This window comes from Folsomia candida, unplaced genomic scaffold (genome assembly GCF_002217175.1).
Source record: "Folsomia candida strain VU population unplaced genomic scaffold, ASM221717v1 Fcan01_Sc008, whole genome shotgun sequence".
NCBI classification, from domain to species: Eukaryota; Metazoa; Arthropoda; class Collembola; order Entomobryomorpha; family Isotomidae; genus Folsomia; species Folsomia candida.
Genome location: NW_019091200.1, coordinates 6,264,733 through 6,280,635, shown reverse-complemented (window position 1 = coordinate 6,280,635; position 15,903 = coordinate 6,264,733). Strand labels below are relative to the sequence as shown.

Genomic DNA, 15,903 nt, shown 5'->3' with positions numbered 1-15,903 from the left:
GTTCTATCATAGATCTTTTGAGGGATGCGAAAAATATATAGGTTTTTGACATGAATTTCAATTTGAATTGCAACCCCACATAGCCAAGATAGTTTAATAGTTGAAGTAATGTAGATTAAAGTCCGTTCAATTTCTGTAAGATATTTCTTTACTACTTCTTGAGTTTGTCATATATTGTATAACAGTTCATCAAGCGCTTCATAATTAAATATATTATTTAGAATCATGCATTCACTTTCCTACAGTATTTCATATTATACAAAAGTAATTATATATGTCTATCAAAATTTTATTAAACTATGCGAGGTATGTAGTAATTCGTTAGTCATATATTATTCATTCACACTAAACCTGCATTATATGTATGTACATGATAATCATCACAGTCTTGTTATGACGCCACCGCCCTAATTTGGACATCGTCTTTAAAAACTTGCTCCGCCGAGACCCCCGCCTGTCTCGCCAGATTTACAATTTCCTTCTCAAACTCTTCAATGATGGTGGGAACGTCCTCCGCAGATCCGGCAGTCTTATCGAGCACGACAGTGGCACGAACTGCTCCCCCATAGGAAAATAGCGACATTCCAATACCTACAAAATACAAATTATTAATACAAATTTCGGAATACAATTTCTTGCCGAAATTTTCTTACTCATTCCGAGCTGGATAGGAGCCCAAATTCCAATGTCGACAATTTTATCTCCACCAAATATCGTCGCCTTTTCCGCCGGACCGGGGACATTGCTCAGAAGAAGTGTAGCGTGACATTTTTCGAGAAAGAAATTAATCACGGGGACGGGAAACACGCCAAAGATTTCCATTAAATGATAATTTGTGAGGACATCGGGCGACCTGAGGAGTGCTTTTAATGCCGATTCCGCACTCTTCAGCCTCTCAAGGGAGGATTCTAGCCCAATTCGGAGGGGAAGAAGGGCCATTGTGAACCGGTTTCGGGGCTTGACATCTGGAAAGGGAAGGATCCCAATGGTAGGAAAGGCGTGTAGGGTGGAAGGGACGGGAAGCCCTTTCTTAAGGGCGAGTCCTCTCACACTGCCACCCAGAGCGGAAACTAACACGGCCGTCACGGAGGTATGGGTTGATTCCTTGATTAAGCGAAGGGCATCCACCGACACCTATCAAAATAAAGAAAAGTCATAAGTTATAGAGATAAATTAAATTGGTGTAGCAAGCGATTATTAAAGAGATCATTAGACAGATGTAGAAGCAATCCACAATATAATACTCTAAGATTTCTTTAAAATATACGTGATCCACTTAAAGAAAGATTAATTTTTACCTGTTTTGACCAAGACAACGTCTTTGGTCCGGTCAACTCTGGGCCATGAAAGCAGTTTGTCTCGTCTAAAAACAAGACTTTGAAAAACGACCTTGGTCCCATGATGGCCAACTGGAGGTAACCCAGCACCGTTTTGCTCCACGACCAAGCATGTGAGGGACAAAGTGGATCGACGGTTAGTTTACTGGGAGCGTCGGCTATGTAGTATTGAAGGGCTAAAAATAAATATGATATTTAAGTAAATATTAAGTATACAAATTTATACAAATATATAGTGGCATGCATACCATTTCCGGCTGAAATCCCATCCATGACACCGTGATGCATACGGACGATGAAGGCATAGTGGGATGCGGATAAGTTGCTAGTGGTCGTTTCATAGGTAAAGTTGGGAACGACGAGAATTTCCCAAGGGGATTTATCCTGTGGAAAAGGGTGGTCATAGATCGCTTGCATTTCGGAAAAGATATCTGCCGGAGTAAGCGCAGGCGTGGAAGGGCCCATATTTGAAAAGTATTTGACGTGGTTCTCGATTTTGAATGCGGACCCAACATGCGACCAACAGTAGTACGTTAAATGGCGGATTATTCTGCATTTCAGTCTGAAAAGAATGAAATTAATTTGAAAGTTCAACAAACTCTGATATCTAGAAGTCAATATTAATTAACTTTATCTAGAATTAACATAAAATAACGCACCTGTTATACACAATCTCCCCATCGGCCCCCTTCTGTTCTAAAATAGAGGAAAATTTCCTCCTAATTTTTTCGAGATCGCACTTCCCCTCGATGACATAAAGAGAGTAGTGATTACACGAATTTGCATATTCGTCATGTGACACGAAGGCGTCCCTTCCCTCCATGATAGTTATCCTCTTGCCCGTCGTGACCCGAAGATAGGCCGACAAAACGAGGCGGACGAGCAGGTTGAGCCCCACCAAGGTCGCGATGATGGGTGAGAGAAGGGTAAAAGTCGCCAAGGCGAGGACCACTTCGGCGCCTAGAGCCAGTGGTGGGGCTTTAATGACATATCGGGAAAAAATCCAAGTACACGTCGCCGGTAAGTAAAGGCGAGTGAGGGTGAATGAGACAGCGGACAAGAGCGTGGCCATTTTTATGATTTTCAAAGGCCAGAATTATTTCTAAGGTCAAGTCCAGAACGGCACACTGGAAAAATTCACTGGTACTTCTATTACTTTACTGACTGAGATGAGACGGCGTCGTGGGGTTTGAGAGTCGAATGAGACCGGTTTTGGATGGAGTCACTCCATTTGTATCTACTTTACCAGGGACGATTACTGCCAACTAGTTGGAAATTATCCCAATACTTGTTGACGATGTACAGCTTAGGTGCTATTGACGCCTATGATTTCAGGGAATTCTGATCCTACGAAGTAAACAAGTTTTGCTATGGTACACAATGGATTTTGTTATTGAGCTGTGACGACTTTTTGACATCAAACTTGACACTGTGGGGAACTCTGTTTGGTTAAATAATTTATTTACTAATTACTTAATTTATTATGGCACGTTATATATCACAACAATTTTTGTGGAAGGACCACCAGCCCAATTTGATGTTATATATTTATTATTTATCACAATTAAAATTACAACTTTTTCACTCTCAAAATCAGAAATCTTTTCCAAACTCTATCAATCCAATTTTCTGTGGCTTGTGGCTCACTCACTCACCCACTCTTGCTAGTTTACTTTACAAATTTCACTTTTCATTTCTAATATTCTTTTAATTTCCACTTTCCGTCAGGTTCAGGTTCTTTAGAAGAGGTGAATTAATAATAATACGCACACACATAGATTCGAGACTCGTCTCGAGATATGTACGTTAAAAAATTTATTATAAAACGAGTTATTTACTGTGCAAGTGCATATTAAAGTCGTGGTGGTTTGTAATTCTGCAACGCTGCTCTCTTCATGGTACGCTGTCTTGTGGTCCCTTTGATGATCATTAAAGGCTTGCAGTGGAAATGAAATGGCTTCATCACAGCCAAAAAAAAAGAACGTGATGTACGATACCATTCGCGTATTTACAATTTATCATCAGCAGCAGTGCATGGTGTCCACTAGTGACGTTGACTGACATACATACAAATATTTAGTTGGAGTTCCTTACTACCACCTTTTTGCATAAGATTCGCAGTATAGTTAAATGTATGTGTAGTAATAATAAAGTGGTCGCTGGTTTGAAAATGCATGCGATATGTGATGGCGTTCCGATGCACTGCACTTTAAGCGTTTAATTTAACTGATGACTTGCATGTTAAAATGGCATCTAAAAATCTGCATACTTATTTTGTCCCCTCTTGCTTCTTAAGTGATTGGCTTTGTTAAATGATGATGAGATGCCTGACCTACATAATATTGAATCGAACTCAACGGCATAAGATCCCGTAAGGACGGATGATGACAGTGCGTTAAATTATTTGTGTGGTACTTACTTGGTTTGATAAATATATGTAATGGAAACGCGACAACGACCCGGCATAGTAAATGATGGTAACTGTAAAGAAAGTATTTGTGGAGGTACATAAAAGATTATCTATTAGGTGTTAACACAGGAGGAGTTTGCGCATTTATTTAAGACGGAGGAGATGAGACAGGCCAGAAATTGGTATACATATTAACATACGTAATTGGCACAATTCTGCACATAATCTGTGTCGTGTGAATTTGTTTGTGTGATGAGCACTTTATTTCTCGCGTAATTACTTTGTGTAATAAAGTGGGTGGTTTAAATTCATTGTGTTACGAGGTAAAATGCGTTTTTTGGGGGATTTACCTGCGTGCAAAGTAGCCCTGACCAGTACTACGACAAAAAAGAATGGGCTAAGTAAATAGTAATGATGGCAGATTGTGCACAATAAACAACTATAGCGTTCTACTGGGTAACATCAATTACGCGTATAGACTCCAAGCACTAACTCTGAGAAACTAGTTGTACCAAGAAATCGCAAAAACTTGTTGCTGCATCAGAAACCTGGCTTCACAATTATTTCTACAGGCATTTTTACACTTGTACATATTACGCGAAAAATGCATTACTACATAATTCGTAAAGTTTACCTACCAAAAATGAATTCAGTGTCAGATTCAGCAAAAAAAATTGGATAAAATGTAAACCAAATTCTTTGTTGTGTCTTGGTTAAAAATCTAGTACTTGGTCATGTCCTGTGATATTCTGATGTAATAAAGATCATATCTCGTTTATTTGATCTATTCGCAGCATCCAGACACGAAACTCACGCCATGAATTGAATCCCCCTTTAATTAAAATGATTTCAAAGGTGGCCGACCGGTCTAATTGTTAGGTATGCAATACATAAATTGGGCTTCTCCTTACATTCATTGTTTGGTTAGGTAGGTATTAATTAAGATGTTGTAATTAGAGAGATAAATGTGTCTGTAGTAATGAAAAAATTGGATTGTTAGTCCGACCATTGTATGTTTTACGCATCGCAGAATTCACGTATATAGACAAGTTAAGAAAGATATGGGCTTATTATTGCAATAAATAATAATGGGACTTGAGAAAATTTAATTTAACGAGTCAATTACATAGGTATTTACATGCATATGGAATTAAAAATAACAATGCAGAATAGTTATACATAGTTTTAATTGTGTAATTATTTAATTATTATTCTTTCTCAAAAATCGCCGGATAAGTAATTAATTGGCCCGAAAATTGGTAAAAGTTTTTTTTATAGAAATAATGCAACATGATTTCGTACAACCCAAAGTAGTTATCATATTATGCAGATGGATCTTCCTAATGAAACTTTAGCTCAGGCATCGCCATGTAATGGAATTGATCTCCAATTAAGAGCGAACACATCTTTGGCACGCCAAATATTGCGGCCTGATGCTTCCTATAAAGGGTGACATATAACCCCTTCGCCAAGTGACCTTTTACCTAAGCACAAACATGAAATTCATGAGGACAACTTAAATATGTTGCGAATTCTTAAGAATAAACCTGGTAGTCCTTCATCCCTCGAATAATCGCCAACGATCCGACAGCCGTACGGTGACCTAGCGAAACCAAGAATCCTTGCGATCTAAACTCGAACGGGGCCGCGCCCGACGTGTCCCCATCGATGATACGCTTCTTCAAATAATGCCGCAGCCAGACGCTCTGTTGGTGTGCGACTTGGGCCGTGGTGGGTAATATTTTTATGTGACCCTGCATCCCGGGCTGGACATGTGTAGCGGAACAGTCTCCTATGGCGAAGACGTCGGGGTCATCGACGCTTTGGAGGTAATCGTTAGTCAAAATGCGAGACTGGTGGTTTGTCGAAAGCCCAGTCTTGGTCAGCCAGCGGGGTGATCTAATTGTGAGCGACGCTTATAATTAATTATCAAGTAATATCATAATTTTTGTGAAGAACATTAATTGCTAACCTGACCCCTGCAGTCCAGACGCGGAGCTCCTTCTTCAAGAAAGTCCCATTTCCTAGGATGAAACCCTTATCCGTGACTCCGGTTATCTTTGTGTCGGTCAATATTTGAATATTTTTCTTTTCTAGTGATTCCTTGGCGAATTGGGCGAGCTTCTCGTCTGCCATGGAAAGTATACGAGGACTCGCTTCGATTATTGTGGTTTCCAAATTGTCCAACTATACATGTATATATGACACTGATTAAGTATGCAATTTAGGTAAAGTTATGTCCACCTTGAATCCCGTCATTGCTAATGATTCAATCGTGTGATGAATTTCTGCAGCGAGTTCTATTCCGGTCGCACCAGCCCCAACGATCCCAATTCTGAGTTTGGGCACTTCGCTTGCTCCGTAGATTATCGAGAGCCCTGCAAGACCAGAAGTTAAGGTACATAAGCAGGAGTTTAGCTAAATTACTCGGTTTGGAAATTGCAAATTACAATTTGCGGATTCTCACCCTGAATCAACATCTTTAATCTCAACTCATCCGCGTCATGCGGACTGTTCAGAAAGAGACAATGTTTTGTCGCGCCTGGAAATCAGACCGTAATTTTTACCCATGCATTTTAATCATTGTAGATACAATGCTTTTTATACCAGGTGTTCCAAACGTATCTGGAACAGAGCCAATCGCCATTACGAGAGTGTCGTAGTGGAGATCGCGAGGTCCACAGAGCAATTTTCCTCCCACTTTGAGTGCGTCGACTTTTACTATTTTATTTTTCCTGTCTAATCCACCCATCCAGCCGAGGAGAAATTTGTAATTGTTCTCAGCACTTGAACAATCAAGACATTGCTAATTTCTTAATTAGTTAATTAGGCAATTAAACTATTCACTCTAACCTGTGGGAGAAATAGTTGAGTTCGTCCTGTCCAGAGTTGAAGGATCCGGTGGCGACCTCGTGGAGTAGTGGTTTCCAAATATGCGTCGGTCTTCCGTCCAACAGGGTCATTTCGACGTTGGAGTGTTTCGCCAGACCTAAATGCGCAACCAGTTCGAGACCACCTGCGCCACCTCCAACGACGAGAAGCTTGTGGGCACGTTTCATAATAGTTTATTCATTAATTCCATCTACTAGTAATTATGATTGTCATCAAGTAAGTATTAATAAATGAGAATTATGTAAAATAAAATATTCTCAAAATTTGATCGTCAGTCGTAGCTAGAATGGTTCCCTTGGGGGCAAGGGGCAATTATAATTTTACGTTTTCTTGTCCGAGCAGACAGGGGAATCTCCGACTAGACATGAAGCATGATTATAACTACTTGTTGTACAAGTTACCATTCGTGAGTTATCATTCAAGTAGCAATGTAGCAATGCACCATGTTAGGGACGCTATTATATCATTGATCATGGTTTTCAAATGCATCATTATTATTTTATAAATGTATCATTGGAAGAAATAATTTATGAATTATGATATATATTATATGATACTGATACATACATATTACTTACTTAATAAATTAAATTGCAGGATCGGATTTTTATAAAGCTCTTTATTGTAACATTTGTAACGGAGTTTTATCAAAAATTAGCTCACTCAAATCCATCATTTCGGACAAAATAAATAAAGTAAATACCTTATGAAAAGATGAAGCATAATTGCAAACTGAATCAGTTTATAACGCTGATGCAAGGTCATAGGATGAATGCTGCTGTACCTTGTGCACCTATGCTACTGATATACAATAGCCAGTATGATTTCCACCGGTCGTGTTTGTCTTCATCAGATGTTGATGTATCATAAAGTTAACTTTGCCTTCAAATCAAAACTTTAATTAAATTCGCGTTAGTTATGCTTTAAATATTCACCTTTTCACGACCAATTTTCTCATCCTGGATTGATTTGGCTGTAACACTGTTTGAAAGGTAACGTAAGATAATACAATAATTTAAAGTAAAAGTATAAAAATATAATCCATTATTACGAGGATGCCATATTGCCATTTCCAAAATGTAGTTTTTGAAATTATATAAATTCAATATTTTTACAGGTGCTGTCTCAAGTCGGGATTGACATTTTGTTAAAGATGGAAGACGTGGTGAACTCGTTGACCTCGGCCCCTGGGGTGAAGGACTTTCTAAAGCGTTTCAAGTCCTTGTACAAAGAATCCAGCGTTTGGACACTTGTCCGTGGCTGCCTCATCTTTTCCTCCTGGATGGTCTACTACCTTATCTTCGTGTCCCCTGAAACCACGGGGGTGTTGGACATCATAATTTTAATACTTTTCCTCCTGGGTGCCCTCCTCTACGTCGCGTCTTCCTCCCTTTTCACCAAACTTTCTCGCACTTTCTCTCGACAAGACTGGATAAAATATTTGAAAACTGGAAACAAATATCTATTCATGATTCTGTCGTTTGGACCAGGATTATATTTTGCCTTTAAATACGAGCATTTTATACTCCGTTTCTACCTCGTGGTTCACTTTGTGACAAGTTTTTACTTTTTGTACAAAAGATACAAGGAATTTGAGTTGGAACCTTTCCTCATAGGGCTGGCAATGTCGGTCGGAATTTATATGGTTGGACCAATTATTAGGGGATTCTTTTCTATATTCGGGTCTTCGTGGTTTTGGACGAGTTGTGCTTCCACGGTTGAGGGGGCGGCAGACTTGGCGTTAGCGGTGACCTTTTTACTCGGACTCCCTCAAAAATATCTCCCCTCCAATATGTTATTTGGTCTTAAACTGATAAAATACTTTCTTTATTTCTTGTCGTGGCAGACGTGGTTTATTCTCATGGTGGTTGCAACCTGGTCTAATTTGGGGGCAGGGGCCCAAGCTCTGATAGACACGTACAATAATATTGAAGTTGGGGGGAGAAACAATAAGATAGGCGACAATAATGCGAGGCAGCCTAACACTCATCAGACTGCAACGACTTTAAATAATAAAAATCGTTAACTGTTGACTGATTAACACAAAATGACCAAATACTTATGCGTGCATCGAAAATCACGTACACCTGCAAATACTTAAAACAATAGATAACAATATGTATCAGTATATGTGGTGCTGGCTAAATAAGTAATTAAAACCTTTTAAAAATTAAATGTTTAAAAAATATATGAATTATGTTTTCGAGTTTGTAAAGACCTGATGAAAGAATACATAAGTATTCCGGAAGCCGGGGAATATTTTTATTACTATTAATTAACTAACAATCATACAATTTTTTGCAAATGTCGTACAAATGATACATATATATTCGCAATTTTCTGTAACTGCAAATCCGATGCTTGTGTAAATTGTATTGCTTATTATATTTACATAATATGTGTATGTAATGCAAATTCTACACTTGTAATTAAATGAGGCAACTGATAATGCAAAACCATTGTATCTTCTCATGTTTATTTTTATTTTTACTTCAATCATAAATTCGAAGTCTGACTTGCATGTATGTAAATACATACAATTACAAACCAATAGTTCATGAAATGCATCAAACATGTTCCGTTATTTGTGTAATAATTGGTCACAAAATGTTCGATTAATTAATCAATGGCAATTATTGAATTTATTCTCTTTCTTTCACAATTAACAATTTTGGCAACAAAAGTTCCACCTACATAAATAACATGTTTTCGATTTCATATGAAAAATAAATTTAGATATATAATTTCGTCTAAAATATTACGATTTTCCTTCCCCAAGTTTATGATGGCAAATTTAGAAAATTTTCAGAGCAACTTCTGCAGATATTTAACCGAGGAATCCACCCCCATAAGAGCCATAAGCTCCATGCCATCCCCACCCTGGCCAGCCCCACCCATCAGTTCGGTGGGTGTAGGAATGACCTCCCCATCCCCATCCACCGTGACCTGAGTGACCCCAACCCCAGCCCTTGAGTGGCCATCCCCATCCCCATCCACCTGCCTTCAGGGCGTACCCGTGACCCCACCCTTTTCCGTAGTAGCCACCATCTCCAAGCCCTAGGCCGTAGCCGCCGCCAAGACCGTAGCCGCCGAGACCGTAAGCTCCCCCATAAGCTCCACCAAGGTCACCGTATCCGTAGCCAAGACCGTAATGCGACGCCGAGGCGACGAGGTCCTTCCCTTCGTCGAGTTTTTTAGGTTTGACTTCTTCTTCTGCGGCCAAGGTGTAGCCGACCGTGGCGAGAAGGGCGACAGCAACCTGGATTGAGTACAACATTCAGAATTAATTGGGGTGGACAGTGAACGCCAGGGTTGGAAGTAAAAAATGAAATGCTTAAGGAAAATTTAAAAAAATAGAAGAAGATCTGAAAGCTATCAATAAATTATATTTTAAAAATGTCCTCCCAAACCGTGCAAAATAGGATATCAAATAAAAAATATTATATGGAAAGTAAGACATTTCTGGATATAAATTAGGAGACAAAGTGAGAATTTTTGCTGTTTCATTTCAGGATTGTGAGGCAAAGAGAGAATTGTAATTAAACCCATAGTCTCAAAATTACGAGATTTTCAGATTTGAGACTTAAAAAAACTTTTGAGAAGTAATTACTATATTTCAAGTTGTACACTTTTGAACTGATTTTAAATAAACTTACAAAGAGCTTCATCTCTCTTGAAGGCTTGATATGAATATCCCTGGAATAATGTTACACGACGAATGATATTTTTGGAAGGATCGCACCCTCCTTTTATATGCCCCTTATACTCAACAGTTGTTAAATGTTAACAACAATTAAAATTAAGCTGGGGTCGAGGTTATCCACAACCTTGTCTTGTGCCAAGCTATCCAAGCCAGACATGGTCATTCATCATTACTGCGTAATAAATAAATATAATGTCAAAAATGCAAGGCTTAAAAAATAATAAGGGGCCCGTGCCCATGGGGTGGAAAGTGCTCACTAAACTAACTAATAATAATTTTTGATAATAAATATAAAACGCAGCAACCTTTGACCACATGCATGCATATGTGCGTATGCATAACTAAATAACACTGCATTGTGTCATGTACCAATAAAATACAAAATGTAATGCAATTAATTAATTAATGTGCGTAGAAGAATTCTCACACGCAAGAATGGCATCATTAAGCACTTATCCGTACAGTCGATCTGGTCATGCAGTAAATTTCATTGCACAAACAGTTTTTGCAGTTACGCATATGTATGTATACTTTAAGTTCTGGCGTAACTTTTGAGGTAAGGTTTAACCTTAATTAACCCAATTTATTCCTTTATTTATCGTAAATCGTTCAATCTTGTACATAATTTCTTAAAGGTGAAGACAGACTGGACTTGACCCCACTTTTGTACATGCTGTCGAACTGTTAATTGTCGAATTGCGCATCATGAATTAAATGAATAACTACCAATTAAATGGCTGAGATTTGGCTGTTCATTTGACCATTGCATAAAGTTATTGTTGTACAAATAAATGATGAGAGGCAAGCACACACTTAATTGAAGAAACTCAAACAATGTGTTATAAAAGTTTCGAGTTTAATTTCATTAAATTTGTTTTGGTGGAATTTTACATAAGGGAAGAATAAAATCATGCCAAATATATATGCAATGACGCTCTGTGGTAAATGATTGGTAAATACTCATTATTCCTAAAGGCACGATATGTAATAAATTTTTAATAATATTAATTGCTTTATTCGCATCACTTTATCACACAAACACTCAAGAAAAGTTCGCAGATCAAGGAAATACATCAAGGGCTCAGGCTCTCAATTAAGTTAATTTAGGCCATACAAATGTCGTATAACTAAATATGTCATAGATAGGAAACTTGCTGGAATAAACCGGAAATTGGATGTCAATTTTAGTCTCATGTTGATGCAGAAATGATTTACATAACCTAAATCCCAATCCAGCCCAGAATATGACAATTCTCCAACCGGGTAAAACCTTCGGTACATGTTGGATGAAGAAACAGAAACACATTGCAAAATCACCGCATGACTATTTGACGTCAATCAAATATCATCGAGGATATTATTTCTAGTGATACAAAAGTAATGTCTCCACCACCTTCGGAATCTACCACTAAAGAAGAAACCACACCCCTCACCCTGATCACCCTGCCTTCCGAACTTCTCGAGAAAATCTTGTCCTTTCTTCCATTACCGGATTTACTGAAAGTGGGAGAGGTTAGTTGCGTCTCTAAATTTCATTCACCTAGTTTACATAATTTGTAATTGACCTTATGTATAATCCACCAGGTTTGCACCACTTTCACCAACACAATCCGAGACCCTCTCTTTTGGAAAAGTAAATATAATCACAATTCTCCTACTTTTTCCCAAATCCACACCCACGTCGCGTCCCGACCCGATGAGTGGGCCGTTCACTGGGCCGTGTGTCGACATAACGTTTTTGGTCGCAATTTACTCAGAAATTCTAACGGCCAAGATGGTATTTTAGTAAATCTAAATCATCAATTGCATATTTTTTACATATTCTTTTAAAATACTCGTAATAGGTTTCTCAGGCTGGAATATTATCTCTGGTCATCCCGAACCTTCCACGCCTCGAGCCGGTTGGACCATCGTTGACATACCTTACCCAACATCAGTATTATCAAATTCCACCACACGCACTACATGCTTCGCCACAGATGATTTTTCCTGCTCCATGGAACAAACTGTCGACTTGTGGGCGGTGGGATTCACTCCGGCCGTGATGAGGGCGTGTATCCCATGGGAGGTCGAGTGGGGAGTGTGGTGAGTACTTACCTCTCTAAATAAATTGACAAATTAATCATTCAATTTATCCGTTTTAAACAGGGTGTCAACTCCTTCCGGACACGCCGGAGGGTTTTACGAACTGTAAGTAATTTCAAACCTACTCTAAAATTTAAGATTAAATATACCCTCATTAAATTGTCTTAAAACTTTTTTCTACAAATACAATTACAGACACGTCCGCCTCTTGTCGTCCACTTCTGAAGAAATCTTGACCCACCATCCGATGACTAATTCGTTCCCGTCATCCACCCAGAGTGAAGGATCGTCCTCATTCAGCAGCCAATCTCACATACTGCCAGAGTCCCTCCCATTCACAAAGTTTTCGAGATCATTGCCTATCAAAACAAGTCGGGAGGAGTACGAGATCAGCAAGAGAGAGTTGAGATATGTCCACTTTTACCATGGCGGCATGGCGAGAGGGAATAACGATGGTGGGGACGAGGGTGCAGGTGGCACAGGCCCGAGAGTGTGGGGGGCAGAGGTCAAGGTGCGATTGTTAGAGGGCAAGTAAACTAGTCAAATCAATTGATATTTATTTATTTGTGGTTAATAAACGAGAAGTATTTCTATTTTAATTTGAAAACCCCATTGTGTAATTAATTTTAATAATTTGGGTAGGATTTGTTCTAACTGAAACTCATATTTACATTTCCAATCAATTTGCCCACTATTACGGGACGATGTTATATATGCATCATTTTTAGCATATTATGCGATACATAATTTGCGACTTGACATATTACGCAACATAAATACATTTCTTCCTTTATGAGATTTACGATTGTAGCATTTGCACATATGCAAAAATTTACCATTATTACCAATGGAATTTGACCATTTATAATACATGTGTTTATTTATTTTTGTATATGTTATTATTTATTAAGCGACGAACGGCGAAATTATAAACTGGGCATAGTTTGTTAAGTGATTGATGATGTGACCACTTTATTCATTCCGTTAGGAAAAAATGATATTAAGTGCCTAAAAAGCATTATATAATAAACATTTACACAATTATATAACAATTGATGAGAGAGAAACTTGTTAAAAAAAGTTACCCGAAGTTTTCATCTCATTCATACGAAATTACAAGATGAAGCCAATCATAGCAAATCAAGGATGAAAGTGCCAACGCTTTTAATCCGACTGGTGTATAAAAATACATAAAAAAAGTAAAATTGGCGAAGCGTGATTGCCACCTATTTATAATTCTGCACAAAAAGAATCCAATCCTGGAACGGAAATGAAGGTGAGACTGCACAAATTCTTAAGAGAAGAGAAAATACAAACACTGGATTTTATGCAAGGATTTTTTTTATAGTTATGTATGTGCACCGCGTAATTTTTACTACGTTTAGATTTTTTAGCTTGCTCAACCCAATAGCTTTTGCCTGAACTGCATTATATATGCATACATACATACTTTGCACAATATGCGACCAACCTCACTAAAAAAGTGGAGGTAATTAATTAATGAAGCAAAGCAGAGTGCAAATACCTATGGTACGTATTGTCATATTTGTAATGTTTATTTTGCCCTTGAGCGTTTATAGTTGACATGATCTCGATCTGTGCTATGGCTAGAAAAGAAACATGAAAAAAGTTGTACTAAAAGCGTACTTCCTTCCTTAATTCGATCATACATAAATAATCTTAGTCACTGTGAAGGTCCTCCTGAGTTAAGGAAAGGTTATCGACGTGGTGATTTTTTTATCTGATTTTTTTTTGGATCCAGACCTAAATAGATTCCAAAACTATAAAAGTCGTTCGAATTTCTAGAATCATTAAAAATCTGTGTTCATTATGAAAAACGGTATGGTTTTCCTCCTCGTTTTCGTAGTTATGATGGGCAGCTTGTCTCTCATCGTGGTCGTGGTGGGTGTGCCTCTGCCCGGACTGGATAATCATAACCGATTTCGTTTCATACAGCAGGATGCGCCCGATTGGAATGGTGGAAATAGTAAGATTTTCGAAATAGTTTTCATAATTTTGGATAATTGTTGGAAGATTTTTATATGTAACACTTTACTTTAACAGTCAGTCCAAGCTGCACTCAAAGCCCAGATACCGGACCTTGTAGGGCTTCATTTCCCCGATTTTACTGGAATGGTGCATCCTGCTCGAGTTTCGTGTGGGGTGGTTGCGCCGGAAATGGGAACAGGTTTCAAACCATAGAACAATGCACTGCTACTTGTGCCTCGGCTGGATGACGATGCATTTTAAAGTAGCTAAAATATTCAGTGTACCCTTAATTTTGGCATATTTATTTACTAGCAATTATGTAAAACTTGTAATTTTGTATTGAAAGAAATAAACAGTATTGTATTTTGGTAGGATTTATAAATAAAAATGTTTTTTGCATTTCTTAAATCAACTCGTGCTTTTGTTTTTTGTTTAGAATATGTACATGTTTCATCCTTGTTGTTATTGTTCAAATTCTAAGAAATGAAGTCGTTGCAACAGAATAAAAGTAATACAAAGCATAGCATAAATATAAGTTACTTTGTTATTTTGTATTTTTTTCCAAACTAGTGCCTTTGAATACATTGCACAAATGGTAACATTGACACAGATTATTGTGTTTCTCGGAGCCCTAGATTTTGTGACCCTTACAGATACTAACAACAGCAATGTTGGCTCATATGAAACGGTGGCCATGAGTGGGGTGTATTTTGAGGAGGAGGAATCCGTCGATCTGTATGATGGGGTGGGTGTGCTCATTTACGACATTGCGAAACCATCCTGGCTAAATCAGTTCCCTTTCTTTTTGGGTAATTTTAAACCAGTTTACGAATATATAAAAATCAGTTTTGTGTTTGACGGAATAAAAATGAAAAACGTGAAAACACTGTGATTTTAGGTTATCCATGTCAATCCGATAAATACGCGGAAGCCTCTCTCTGTCCGATATTTTACTATTTGAGCAAACAACTTGGACCTCAGCTAGAAGCGATTATGGAGGTGATACATACATACCACTTCTGGTCTTTACTTACTTTCATTTTTCATTCCGTTATATAAAATTTAGGTCCCTGCCGCTAACCTTCCTTTGACCGATGCTGACATAAAATTCGACTGTGACGAGATATCCTCTCATTTTCCAACCTTTCGTCTCCGCTCCGACCGGATGGAAGAATATTTCGACCGTGTAACGAAATGCAGTCAGGACCGTTTCATTCGAGAAACGCTTCCCGACAGTGGTGATGCCTCGTTTAGAGCAATATATGACAAAATGGTGCGAAGGTACATGACCGAATTTTATGAGTACTTGCCAACTACACATCGCGAAAACAAGGCGTCCGAGTTAAACCACAGGTTATATACTTATATACTCGATTTACGTACATTTTTCGTGGTAAAATAATATTCTTCTTTTGCATATATTTTCCAGATTGAGCATGTCCGCCATCTCGATAACACATCTTCTCGCCCTCAAAGGTCAATCATTC

General features: G+C 38.2%; 6 protein-coding genes and 1 long non-coding RNA gene across 7 annotated transcripts; 3 read left to right on the top strand and 4 right to left on the bottom strand.

Moving 5' to 3' along the window:
• Nucleotides 1-125: 125 nt before the first annotated feature.
• LOC110853077 lies at nucleotides 126-3,231 on the bottom strand. The gene is made up of 5 exons (XM_022101305.2): nucleotides 1,997-3,231; nucleotides 1,586-1,899; nucleotides 1,299-1,513; nucleotides 654-1,134; nucleotides 126-591 (listed from the first exon to the last, which is right to left on the bottom strand). Exons 1-5 carry the CDS (start codon nucleotides 2,407-2,409, stop codon nucleotides 392-394), a joined length of 1,623 nt encoding a protein of 540 aa, XP_021956997.1. The 5' UTR covers nucleotides 2,410-3,231; the 3' UTR covers nucleotides 126-391.
• Nucleotides 3,232-3,919: 688 nt separating this feature from the next.
• On the bottom strand, nucleotides 3,920-6,259 carry LOC118432945 (NADH dehydrogenase-like). The gene is made up of 3 exons (XM_035854192.1): nucleotides 6,215-6,259; nucleotides 5,992-6,125; nucleotides 3,920-5,934 (listed from the first exon to the last, which is right to left on the bottom strand). The coding sequence occupies exons 1-3, from the start codon at nucleotides 6,225-6,227 to the stop codon at nucleotides 5,677-5,679; spliced, it is 405 nt and encodes a 134-aa protein (XP_035710085.1). The 5' UTR covers nucleotides 6,228-6,259; the 3' UTR covers nucleotides 3,920-5,676.
• On the bottom strand, nucleotides 5,919-6,817 carry LOC110853598 (NADH dehydrogenase). Its single transcript, XM_035854191.1, has 2 exons — nucleotides 6,601-6,817; nucleotides 5,919-6,533 (listed from the first exon to the last, which is right to left on the bottom strand). The coding sequence occupies exons 1-2, from the start codon at nucleotides 6,804-6,806 to the stop codon at nucleotides 6,311-6,313; spliced, it is 429 nt and encodes a 142-aa protein (XP_035710084.1). The 5' UTR covers nucleotides 6,807-6,817; the 3' UTR covers nucleotides 5,919-6,310.
• A 624-nt stretch (nucleotides 6,818-7,441) lies between these two features.
• On the top strand, nucleotides 7,442-9,099 carry LOC110853038. Its single transcript, XM_022101261.2, has 2 exons — nucleotides 7,442-7,631; nucleotides 7,757-9,099. Exon 2 carries the CDS (start codon nucleotides 7,793-7,795, stop codon nucleotides 8,663-8,665), a length of 873 nt encoding a protein of 290 aa, XP_021956953.1. The 5' UTR covers nucleotides 7,442-7,631; nucleotides 7,757-7,792; the 3' UTR covers nucleotides 8,666-9,099.
• Nucleotides 9,100-9,258: 159 nt separating this feature from the next.
• LOC110853406 (glycine-rich protein) lies at nucleotides 9,259-10,427 on the bottom strand. Its single transcript, XM_022101670.2, has 2 exons — nucleotides 10,296-10,427; nucleotides 9,259-9,898 (listed from the first exon to the last, which is right to left on the bottom strand). The coding sequence occupies exons 1-2, from the start codon at nucleotides 10,305-10,307 to the stop codon at nucleotides 9,467-9,469; spliced, it is 444 nt and encodes a 147-aa protein (XP_021957362.1). The 5' UTR covers nucleotides 10,308-10,427; the 3' UTR covers nucleotides 9,259-9,466.
• Nucleotides 10,428-11,600: 1,173 nt separating this feature from the next.
• Nucleotides 11,601-13,034, top strand: LOC110853326 (F-box only protein 17). Its single transcript, XM_022101580.2, has 5 exons — nucleotides 11,601-11,854; nucleotides 11,927-12,119; nucleotides 12,187-12,427; nucleotides 12,491-12,532; nucleotides 12,623-13,034. Exons 1-5 carry the CDS (start codon nucleotides 11,723-11,725, stop codon nucleotides 12,960-12,962), a joined length of 948 nt encoding a protein of 315 aa, XP_021957272.1. The 5' UTR covers nucleotides 11,601-11,722; the 3' UTR covers nucleotides 12,963-13,034.
• A 977-nt stretch (nucleotides 13,035-14,011) lies between these two features.
• On the top strand, nucleotides 14,012-14,828 carry LOC110853512. The gene is made up of 2 exons (XR_002548220.2): nucleotides 14,012-14,414; nucleotides 14,492-14,828. It is a non-coding gene; the product is annotated as an uncharacterized LOC110853512 (long non-coding RNA).
• Nucleotides 14,829-15,903: the final 1,075 nt, after the last annotated feature.